Source organism: Anabas testudineus, chromosome 5, assembly GCF_900324465.2.
Source record: "Anabas testudineus chromosome 5, fAnaTes1.2, whole genome shotgun sequence".
NCBI lineage: Eukaryota > Metazoa > Chordata > Actinopteri > Anabantiformes > Anabantidae > Anabas > Anabas testudineus.
In genome coordinates this window covers 5,632,440-5,644,239 of record NC_046614.1, presented here as the reverse complement: position 1 = coordinate 5,644,239, position 11,800 = coordinate 5,632,440, and the positions used below count along the sequence as shown (strand labels likewise).

At 39.1% G+C, this 11,800-nt stretch overlaps 1 protein-coding gene across 5 annotated transcripts in view; it reads right to left on the bottom strand.

Annotated features, from left to right (window-relative positions):
- Positions 1–1,213: 1,213 nt before the first annotated feature.
- The window catches only part of itpr1b (inositol 1,4,5-trisphosphate receptor, type 1b), a 76,588-nt gene continuing 66,001 nt past the window's right edge, over positions 1,214–11,800 (bottom strand). For all 5 annotated transcript variants that reach the window (XM_026348295.1, XM_026348297.1, XM_026348299.1 and 2 more), the window contains 5 exons: positions 11,530–11,678; positions 10,531–10,696; positions 9,398–9,558; positions 3,779–3,940; positions 1,214–2,412 (listed from right to left, as the gene is read on the bottom strand). In XM_026348295.1, coding sequence (XP_026204080.1) covers positions 2,326–2,412; positions 3,779–3,940; positions 9,398–9,558; positions 10,531–10,696; positions 11,530–11,678 — 725 coding nt within the window. In that variant the 3' untranslated portion in view covers positions 1,214–2,325. The remainder of the gene's footprint in view (positions 2,413–3,778; positions 3,941–9,397; positions 9,559–10,530; positions 10,697–11,529; positions 11,679–11,800) is intronic.

Genomic DNA, 11,800 nt, shown 5'->3' with positions numbered 1-11,800 from the left:
CACGTGTCGCGCGCTTCGTCCGGACACGGTGTCGTTTCATACCGTAACCGTCTGCTGCGTGGCACGTGCAGCCGGTGTGTGTGTGTGTGTGTGTGTGTGTGACGCGCTCCTACTATCCGAGCCGTCTGTACCCAGCGGCCGGTCACGTTGAGCTCCTCATGGCTCAGACACAGCCGAGGAACGGAGCCCTGCCGGTGACGTCACGCCCGTAGACAACCGAGAGCGGCCGAACGGTCGGTCGGTTCCTCCCGCCGACGTCCCGGAGCAGCCGCACGGGAGAAGAGACTCTGTCAACACTTGTTGTTGTGATCTCTTATAGAGAGTTGACAAAAAAAGAAACGCGCAACTCCACCATCCAAAACACTCAATTACAAATAACTCCCAGCGTTTAAACATTTACAGTATTATTAACAAAATGTACTGGAAATGTTGGAAGTAAACAAAAAGCAAAGTGGTGAATTGATTATTATTGTTGATGGATCCATTTTTGAATTTTCACATTTTGCTGAGCAGCTTAAATTGGTAATAATGTTGCATATTTTTTTATTTGATTTTTTTTTTTTTTTCCATGTGAAAAATAGGAATCTGATAAGAAGCCAGTAAATAAATAAATGTATGCAATAAATGCAGTGGTGTTAAAAGCAGGCAGCTCACCCACCAGCTCACCTGGAGAGTCGTGCTTAATAAAGAGGCCTCTTGGCAGGTTCCCTGGTTTAAACGTGCATTTTCCTCACCTGGCATAATTTCTCTAAAATGAATTGACCATGATCCAGTTTCAGTTATGAACTAAAAAACCCTGAAATTGACTGAAAGAATATATTATATATAAAAGGCTTCGACTAAATTATCACTTACATTATACACCTTTTGGCTCTTTTTCCCCTCAACCGCCCTCCCAGCAGCTGTCACATTTTTCTATTCATATCAGTGATATTTACAGGATGTTTTTTGGGCACGCTGATTAATTTTACACGCTCATATAGGCACAGAACAGAAAATGGTACCACATCAGTATTAACTGAAATGAGTCATTTTAAATCCACTGATCTCTCCGTGTACGGGGGTGAATAAATACACTGTGAAGCGAACTGGTTGTTTAACATTTTTAAACAAATAAATCACACGAAGGCTTTACTTTCTATGCATAATTTGTCATAATTACGCTAAAGTACCACCTAAACAATGAACAAACACACAGTACATGAAGCATAGGATAATTACATCAAATTTAATAAATAATTCTATTTTAATATACAAACTGACAGTGCTTAGATTTTTAATTAATAAATTAACAAACTAATACATTTTAGTGAACATGAATGTAAAAGTTTAGTGACCCCGCACAAGCAGCATACATGTATTAGACAGTAAATGGGGACATAACAGGCACAAATAGAACAAGTGTGCTGCAACACACGAGAGATTCTGCTAATGTTTAATAAAAGTAAAAGTTACCGCTAAACTCCTGAGCAAAACGTAATAGCATGAGTGCCACTGAAGAAATTATACAGTATAACAGACAAGTCTAACATTCTAAATGTCCATTAGAACCAAATTAAATAAGAAAGCTAAATTATTATAAAATGAGATATCACATATCATGAGATATGACACTGTTAGATTTACACAAGTGAAAGAAAATTATCTTTATATATTGCTCTCACACAATATACTATCTCTACTGAGTGCAGCTGTCACTCAAAGTATGCACAATTCCAAGAAATAAAAGAAAAAGTAAAATAGAGAAGGCCAGCTTATTAAATATTACCTCTATATATTTGTGTTAAGTGAAGACATCCTATTTTGAACTGGTGACATTAAAATACAAACAAAAACATTGGCCCACGTTTTTAAATTAGACATGATTTACTGAGCTTAAATCCACACACTGATGGGGTTGCATATTTAAGTTAATATATTGCACAACATACAAAAATAAGACATTTAATACTGCTCGTTATGCCACAAATACAAATTTAAAAAAAATAGGAAAGAAAAAGAAAAACAAAAGGGGCTAAGTCCTCCTGTCCAGTCAGCTTCATCATGTTTCAAGTTCAACAGTAAAGGCCATGCGTCAAGAAAACCACTTTATTTCTACGTAGAAAACATTTGGCACCAATTCTGACTGGACTGAACAGAGCAAGGCGGCTGAGCGTTACTGTTTGGAGTAACATGTGCGTGGGGTAGAGCTACACATCGTCTTATGACTACCTATGTTACAGTGTTTCCCTACCGTTCTAACTTACACTCACACTCAGTGCAGTACACATTAACCTCGGAGCGAGGACTGCGTGCTCCGTCCGCTCGGCGCTGAGTCAGTTGACCTTATGCAGGCTGCTGGGGGTTGACATTCATATGCTGAGGGTGTCCCAACAGGCCAATCCGCTGCTTCTGCTTCCTCTGCTCTGTCATCTGAAGATCACAGAGAAGACAGACTTATTAAAAGTCATTCTAGCTGTACCTCTGTTGGCATGCACGTTCTCTTCTGCTGCTGCTGCTGGCAGCTTTTCTGGTATATACTCTTCATCGCTTCGGTCTTATGTGTCACTTTACAGAAACTGACAAATGCTGCACGAACCCTGCACACTGCTGAACTGAAACAGATTCTTCTGAAATCCTGCCACGTCCCTGTCATCCACAATGCCGTATCTTATGAAGAAAACAGCACAATACAAGCCACTAATACTGAAACTCAGTCAAAAGAAATTTCAGCGATCAAGCAAAGCAATGAGTCATAACACAGGTGTTTGCCTTTAAACCATCAGAAGCAAGACGTTTTTCAGCTAAGAATTAACTTAGACTATTAACATAATGTAGTGATTTGCACCTCACACACTGAAACACAGCAATATTAAAAGTGAGAAGACAAAGTGGTCCTGTAATGAGTGTTCCAGGAGAAATAATTCTGCGTAGAGGGATGTGTTTGACAAAAATATTAAAACACATCTAGCAAACGGCCAAGAATACAGAGCTTCTTACACTATAACTTTCTAATTTTGCCAGTTTCCTAGAGAGAAGGCTTGTTGCTTCAGCTAACAGAATCTAAAGAAAAACTCTTCCTGACACTTTTTACACATCTGCGCTATCAGGCCGCACACGCTCCTGTCAGCCACAGACAATTTCGAACTGTGCGAGAAGTGACGGCGCCTTTCACAGCTTTTAGCAACACAACAATCATTTCCCCTTGTCTGGGTCAAAATGTCTCGATAACGTTCACTTCCTCACAGATAGTTCTCATTTCAAGGGTAAAGACATTTTTACAATTCTGTTTACTAGAATCAGTGGATTGCAGTAATTGTGCAATTTGCATGCTTACGGTTGCTCTTATATGCAATATCAGCAGAATGCACTCTTACACCATTTAGTGGGCCTTCAATCACACAGTTAAACACAGTAACTAACTCACTGACCAGTTTAATCAAAAGCTTTTAATTTGAGGGAAAACTTCTAAACACTGAGATAGGGCTTATACGTTTATAAATAAATAAATAAAAACTGAACTTAGATAAAAGGTCATTCATGTAATTCATAGACAAAGCAACTAAAGATAGACCGTTGCTCAGTGATAAAAATCAGGTTGAAAGCATCATGATGTGTTGTGAACTATGACTCATCATCTTTTGCATTTACTAAGCTCTGCATCTAAAGGGCAACAAGCGGCAATCAAACAAACCTCGAGAGGCATCTCCTGTCCACATCTAGAGACAAATGTTTTCCCCGCAGCGAAGTCAAGAGACATCTTTGTCTCTGTGAGTGTTACCACGTCAGTTTAACCAACCTGTTCTTTGAGCTCTGTCAACTGGCCCGAGAGGTTGGACACCAGTTTCATGGTGGACTCCAGTTTCTCCTGCAGGTTTCGGATCTCGTTCTGCTCCCCGTCGGCGTCGCTGCTGACCAAGGACATGGCCCGCATGCGTGGGAACCAATCCAAGTTGTGTTCCTGGTAAACAGAAATCGGGATGGTTAGAGGCCGTACGTCACAGCATAACCAACTTATTATACTCTTCATTGACTGTAAGTTGTGCAAATGTGTTTCTTTAGAAAGAGGTTACTTTGCATTTATCGGTTTTCTGATTCTTCTGTTCTGTAATTTCACAAATAGATGTTTTTTTTTTCATCTTTTAGTGAAGATTACACATTAAAACATGTACAACTACCAAAGCCTTTTTTTTTTTGTCTAGTTGTGTTTTTCACTATAGAACTTGTTTTGCCTCTGAGGTTGTGTGCAGTGATTTGAAGCCTACTCTAAAAGACGGAATCAAACTAATCACAAGGGACTTTCCGTATTAGACTCACGAGGTATCAGTGTGTTCTTAAAATCTCTTGCAAGTCACTTACTGAGTCCAACGTTCCCATATGCACATGACAAATCTTACAAAATTCTGTAATCTAAGGCTAAGAAACAAACTTCCTCATTTTGTTATCCACGCACTGCCCTTTTTTCTGTTAGTGTTGCTGCATTTTGCGTGTAATGAGGTTTTGAGGAGTCAGATAGAGGGTAAGGCAGAAGGCACTTCTGAAAATTTGGCTGTACAGGGACTTGTCCGGAGAGGGAGTTACTCTACAAGTTGTCCCGGCATGAATGAAACCCTCAACACTTCCTGCTTGCACTTGAGAAACATTAAGGTTCAATGTCTAGATTTTTTGGCAAACTGTGAACACGGAGAGTTTTAAATGCGGTTGATGGTGTAAACTGATAGACTAGCAGTCTCATTTATGTGCGATGTGTGACAAAGGTGTGATAATTGGTTGGCATTTGTACCCAAAGTGGCTCCACAGAGTATTGAGGCTCCTTCACTCTATGTACAATTTAAATTTAAGAGTGGATTAGATTTGACATTTGCCAAACTACACTCAATATCTCATAAACGTGTTCAGATTACTTTCTCCAGAGCTTGGTTTTTGTCCTGAAACTGTGAGACATTTTATATGCAGGTATGCACCTTTCAAAACTGTCACCATTCAATTCAATGTTGAATGCTACAGAATGCAACTGCTTACATCAGAGAGTCTGAATATTTAATGGCAACACAATATTGCCAATAAAATAAAGAAAAACAAAGCCTTTCATAAAATTATAGCCATGTTTAGTTTTTCTTTTCTGCCGATATCCATCTTTCTCTTTGGGAAATTGCTCATAATATATAAATATATGGCTGACACTATTCCAGGAGTAGCCGGTTAAAGACATTTACTTTAGTTGTTACATCTGTGTAGTTTTCACTGTCAGTACCAGACTTCATCACTGTTTTAGTGGTTTTAAAATACGAAGGACAAATTCACAAAAACTATGCCTCCTCACTGTTTACTGCTAATTGTAATGAATGTAAAAGTCATTGATGTGACCACATTAGAGAACAGGCTGAATGGTTTTATGATGCATTAACAATTATTTTCCCTATTAGTAAAGTTAGGCCACTACTATATATATTTTATTTTAATATAAGTGACAATACAACAATAGTAAACTTAAACATTATTTTTCTTTCAACTAATCCCATCCCCATCAGCATTTCAGTCTTAAGTACTGGGCACACAGAATGATCAATGAAAATGAGTCAGACTCAACAATAAAAAATAATAAATCAACTGCTTGATTAGCTAAAAATATGTTTATGTTTACAACATACTGGAAAGTAAAGGGCTGAATATAAAGTTGTGTTGAGGCTGTGTAGTCTATGAAAAGAATACTTTTAATACTTTTGTGATGTGAAACCCAGCAGGCACTTCAGGGTTTGAGTTCAAACATGGCTCAGGGCTACTCAGCTTGTTCCCTTCACACTTCTACCTCCTCTGGCACTTGGCCACCACATTGTCACCATTGTCGTGTGCTGTCTGAACCGTTTCCCAAAGAATTTAAAGACATATGAATTAATCTATTTGATGTTTTACAACACGTCCCACACAGCCATGTCAAGGTCATGTGCCCGCATTCAGCATAACTATCAGTCCTCATGCAGCATGAATGAAAAGGCAGGATGCTGCGTAGTTGCTGAGGTCATTGAGTAGAAAGAAAGAAAGAAAGAAAAAAAAAAACACGGTGCTGAAGAACTGGGCTGGAAAAGTCCCTAGGTTTCAGTGGTTGATTTGGAGACGCAGGGGTGAGTGAGGTGGCCGTCGGAACCACAAACCAGTCCTGGGTCAGACGCCAGCCCAAGGGGAATCACACAACACTAAGATAATGAGCAGCACACACTCATTCTGAAAGGAGGTGAACACTGTTGAGCAAGTTCCACTTCCTGAATGCAAAGAGACAGAGGCTGTATTTACCTAGTTCACCTGCCCCCCCCCCCCCTCCCCCAAGACGCAGACACTTACTGTATATCTGAATCTCTCCAGCTTTCCCCAATAAACATGCTATTTTAATAAATGTCTCTATACTGCTTGCAATATTTGTTCTGAGTGAAATTTAGCGAGAATGAGTCTGTTACGAAGTAGAATGAGAAACAATTACAGATATGCTATTTCTAAAAAAACATTTTCTGTCATCAGTGCTTCCCATTCTCAGTTCTGCTCAAATAAAAAAAAATGAACGAAACATGGTAGAGGTCATTTCCCCTTTCTCGCCCCAAAGGCACACGTGTGTTTGTTTGACGACTTTGACAGCAGCAGCCCAGCCCTCTTTCCATCCCCAGTGTTTACAAATGAAAGCCCTTCCAGTAAACTGAGAAGTACAGGCACGACTTAAGGCTTCACATCGTGCTGGTTCATTGGAAATGACGGAAGTACATTTTTCATTATTAAAACCGCACGGGCCATGACAGAGAAACAGGATGCAGTGTGGTTAAGACAGCAACAGAAAACGTCACAGTCATGCCACAAGCCACCTGACAAGCTGACAGCCCACTCAGTCAAAATATGCAAATATACAAATAAACGCAAAAGAGAGAAAGAGAAAAAAAAAATCACACACCCAGACAGACACAGGCAAACATGGTTTAAGCATTTTATGTTACAGTTAAGGAACAAAAATAAATGCACACACTTGTGATTGCACAGTTCAAATCAGCTCATGGAACTGTGGGGTCTTTCAGAGTGGGACCAAGTGGCAAACAGGACAATGACTATGAGCCAACCATCATCTGTACACATCTTAGGTGTGACACTTCACACAGAGCCCTCCACCATTGACGTCAGTCCCAGTCATTGTCAGACTAGTCTGACTTCTACACCCCCTTCTGTCCTGTTGCTTCTTCTATGTTACTGCATCATCAAATAAATCGAAACACAGTGGGAGATAGCACAGAATGAAGAAATTGGACTTACAATCATGTTTCTGATGCCAATCATTAGTAAATACTGTGGGAACAATCTGTAATAAAGTATACAAAGGAAAGCAGCAAGGTCATACAAAGAAAGAAGACCTATAGCCGATAATTCATCTGAACATGCATGTTCTATTTTTATTTATTATTAATCCTTTCCAGTTATTTTTTTGGTTTTTAAGAACTATTATTATTTCCTAAGTAAACCGTTGCAATTTTTATTACTTGATTGATCCCACAGGGAAATAATTGCTAGCAGCTGGTCAGTGTCTTGTCAATATGTGGCTATGAGGAGCTATGGATAAAACCACTAAACCTGCAGTTTGGTTTACCAACTGAACGAAAGCCAACCCAGTAGATTTATACTCCAATTTATACACCAATTATTAGAATAACTGTTATTCTACATATATACAAATGCAAGTACGACCATGTCTTTTTGAAAAATACAAGTTCTTAAAGTATTGTAAAATACTGTACAACAAAACTAGAGTTATCTGACCAGAAACCTGAATGTATGTAATAAACATTAATGTGAGAAATAATCAGGTAAGGGTTAATATATATAAATAATAAAGTTAGTTACAAATATCACTGGTACATTAGATTATGTGTATATGTGTCTCTATAGATAGACAAAAAGCTATATTGAGCACATCACACACAGTACTGTTAGGTTCTAATTCTTTCCTGAATTGACAGCACCAAACAAAAGGGAGGAACATAGGAAATCACTGAAAAGTTAATATCGTGACAATATGCAACTTAGAATAGCATTAGCATGAGACTTTAAATTACTCAATTCACTCTTCTCTGCTCTGCTCTGCCCAGACCAGCCCACCCTCCTCCATCCTCTGCTACACTCTTCTATGTCCTCTGCAGAGCCTTTTGGTCATTATCAATATTTATGAAAAAAAAATTTCAATAAATGAAACTGCTTTTCAGATTAGTTAGCAAGCGAGCACTAATCTGCTAATCTGCCATCACAAAAACGATTTATCAGATTATAAATATGTTATTTTTCATTAGAAATATTAAAAAAGTAAATATGTAAGTAAGTAAACATTGGATGTTGGCTCCTCTTTCCAATTAAGGACAGACCATAATCTTCGCAAGTGGTGTGTTAAATTTAAGAAAGATGTTCTGTGAACACTGATGTCTTTGTAGACAACAAAAGCATCTAACACCATGCTAAGGATGACTTGGTCAGCTGGTGGGTCACCAGGGTCTTTTCGCACCATGTGTACCAGAGGGCACTCTTGACAGTCATTTTGGGTGAAAGGTTAATAGGAGAGACAGTCAGGGGTTAATCCCACATCAGGTGGTTCCTCACAAGACTCTGTGCAGTGAAGTGGGCTAAATGGCATCTAATGAGAAACCATTTCAGAAACTGACAGCAGCACAAGTGCGTCAGGGAATCAACCACTTCAGAAGAAGGGGCTTTCCTTTGACAGTTAAAAAATGCTTTCTAATTGCTCACAGGCTCTGAGTATGATGCAACAATCAAAACAATCAACTTGCCTTCTGGTTTATATTTTTAATGGCAAACTCCGTCAGAGGTGGTCTTTTTGAATTGATTGCGACATGCAGTAAAAAGCTCGACTGGCTGTGCGCTAAAACATTTCCGATATGTTGTCATGTTTTTGCCTCAAATCTGTAAAGCCACATGCAGTGTTTGAAGCAATGTTTTTTGAAATTAAAGTAATAAACGTTTAAAGAAACCTTATTAAAGTATGATATGTTTGTAAAAATAATTACTATCATTGGTGCAGAGAAACAAAAAAGCTGTCGTATTCAATTCGGTCCAAAACCCATACAAACCCCTATTGCTGGAGACATAAAAAGTCGACAGCGATGTTCACGAGGGACGGTTAACCTCAATGAAGACCACAATGGTAGCTGATAGAGTTTTGCAGTTTTTCTGCATGTGTATCTGCATGTGAGGCACACATTATTTATTACCTGTAGTAGCAAACAACATGGTGCAGAGCTATATATTTTGAATAACTTTTTATTAAAAACTGGTGGATTGCACAACATGCATTGCAGTATAGATTTGAATGTTCTAATTGCTTTCGAAGACCTGTGAAATGTTAAAAACCTAAATGCATGTGCAATGACAACATCCTTACCCTGATCATTTCGGCCACATAGCTCTCCGGGCCAGTGTACTCTGTTGAATCCTTGACCTTCACCAGGACGATGAAGAACAGGTAGTGCCACATGTTGTGCTCAACTTTGATGTGTTCTTCAAAGGTAACCGTCTTATTGTCAAACTTATCTCTCTCCAAACCTAAGAATGAAAAAAACAAAACAAACAAACCACATGCACAGCAGGGTGCGCGCGCGCGCGCACACACACACACACACACACACAAACATGCAAAATAAACACAGAGAAATAGGCTCTGTGTTGCGACATGAAGTAATAGTTCTGAAATGAGCATGAGTGGAAAAAAAGGGGTCACAAGGTGATGAGCACATAAAAAAGTTTAAATGTTAAGCCACTGTTTTACACCGAAACCTGTAATGAATATACATTCTTTCATTTTATTGACAAGAGAAATATCTCCTTCAGCACACATCAACAGGAAACACCACTGCTGACCAGTTACTGATTAGGTACACTCACACCAATGGGTGACTGTGTGACGGATGAGGCCAGCGTCTGAGTGAGTGTACTGTCTAACATGGTCAAGACCCATATGGCAACAGGAAGAAACACTCCTCCTCCACAGCAGCACCTGCCATGACTAACGATTCATTCTGGGAAGAGGAGGCGTTTCATTGTTTACACTACCCAGAAAAACAGCCCCCATTTTGCAAAGCCCTGATGTGAAGCTGCATCACAGCAGTCGCATGCTCAAACAGGCACAGCAGCAGACCACTAGTTTGATTTCTCTTGATTTTTTCATCCTCTGCAAGTCTAGGCATTCACGCTTTCTGAATCTACTGTACCAGTAATGCTCAGTAGCAGTTTGCCGAGTAACGACTGCAGACTGCACAAGAAGATGTTTCCGCTTTATTAAATTCTAAGAAGGTAGCACGACTACTATGTACCAATGATGGGAAAAAGACAGGAAAAGATATGTTAAAGGTCATGACTCACATTCCCATAATGTTGACAAACCATAGTCAGTGTGTCTAACTGCTGAGTAGACAGAATGTCACTTATTGTTTAAAACAACAGAGAGGAATTTGTCTTTAACTTATTTGGCAATTTCACCCTGCAGAACAACAACATTTATCTTAGTTTTTTCCTCACCACAAATAAAACACGTTGTCTTCAGGATTTCCTCTTTCTTTTGTTTCTCACTCCTCAGGTCGGCAAAGGTGTCAATGATGACACCAAAGATGAGGTTGAGGACAATAATGATGACCATGAAGAAGAAGAGCAGGTCGTAGATCACTCTGGCTGCAAAAAGGGGCTCCTGTTGTAACCAAACAGAAGAAAACGTGCAAGAACTATTATTATATGAGAGAATGAGCTTCAGCAAATCACAAACATTTTCTCACATTATTTTATTATCTCAAGTGCAAAATGTAATAAACTCAGTAGCTAATTCTTAGTCAGTTGTTGCAGTTAATTATTGTACAACTATCGTACAAGCTCATCAAAAAGTATCTGTAGGCAGACACATTTGTAGTAGATGTAAAAAAGTTTTTTTAACTGCAGCATATCTCCTTTCTTTTAAGAGACAGAAGTGTAAATATGCATGCCGTTTATATGCAAGCTTTATTGCTGTCACTGGCAGAACACCTCTTAGTGACTCATGGTGCCCTCTTTGCATACATGGTACAGGCCAGGTGTAAAGAAGTCATCCTTGTGTGTCAAACACAACCTGACCCAACCGAAAAACAGTACAGAGAATTCAGTTAAATGTTAAGCTAGCTGCAGTTCACATAGATCTGTACGAATAGTGTTTTTATTCTGCGTGTCGCACTGTACTGCATTTGCTATGGGTAATTAAATACAAATTGTGGTGATAGTATATGGCAACATGAACATTCTTCAACTTAATGTAATGTTGTGTGTGTAGTAATGGGTATTTGCTGTTACAGCACCAGCTTGATGTCTAAATGTTTATTATAGTCTACAGTAAAACTAGAAGACCCCGAAGTCAAAAAGGAAAATATATATATATTATTAGGATTTATTTATTAAATTACTTTGGACGTTTAATGATACTGTTTTTCACACTTGCAATCTAAAGTTGACTTGAGTGCGATTTTCTTCTTGCTGTTATGTTCCTGTTGTTTCTACCTCTTTGGATGGCTTCCGCAGGACGTCTCCAACACCTCCTCCACTCCTTAGGCCGTGACTCAGTACTGTGACAATGCACATGAGCAGAGAGTCACACGTTCGCTCCTTGTCCTCAATCACCACTGCTGACGGCTGGATGGCAAGGGAAGCTGTGGAGACATATCAGTACTTTCAGATAGTCATTTCCTGTATAGGCTGAATGCAAAACTGTGTCAGCTGCAGTGGCTGTACCCGTTCATGACGCTTTTAAATTCATTAATGAGTTTAAAAA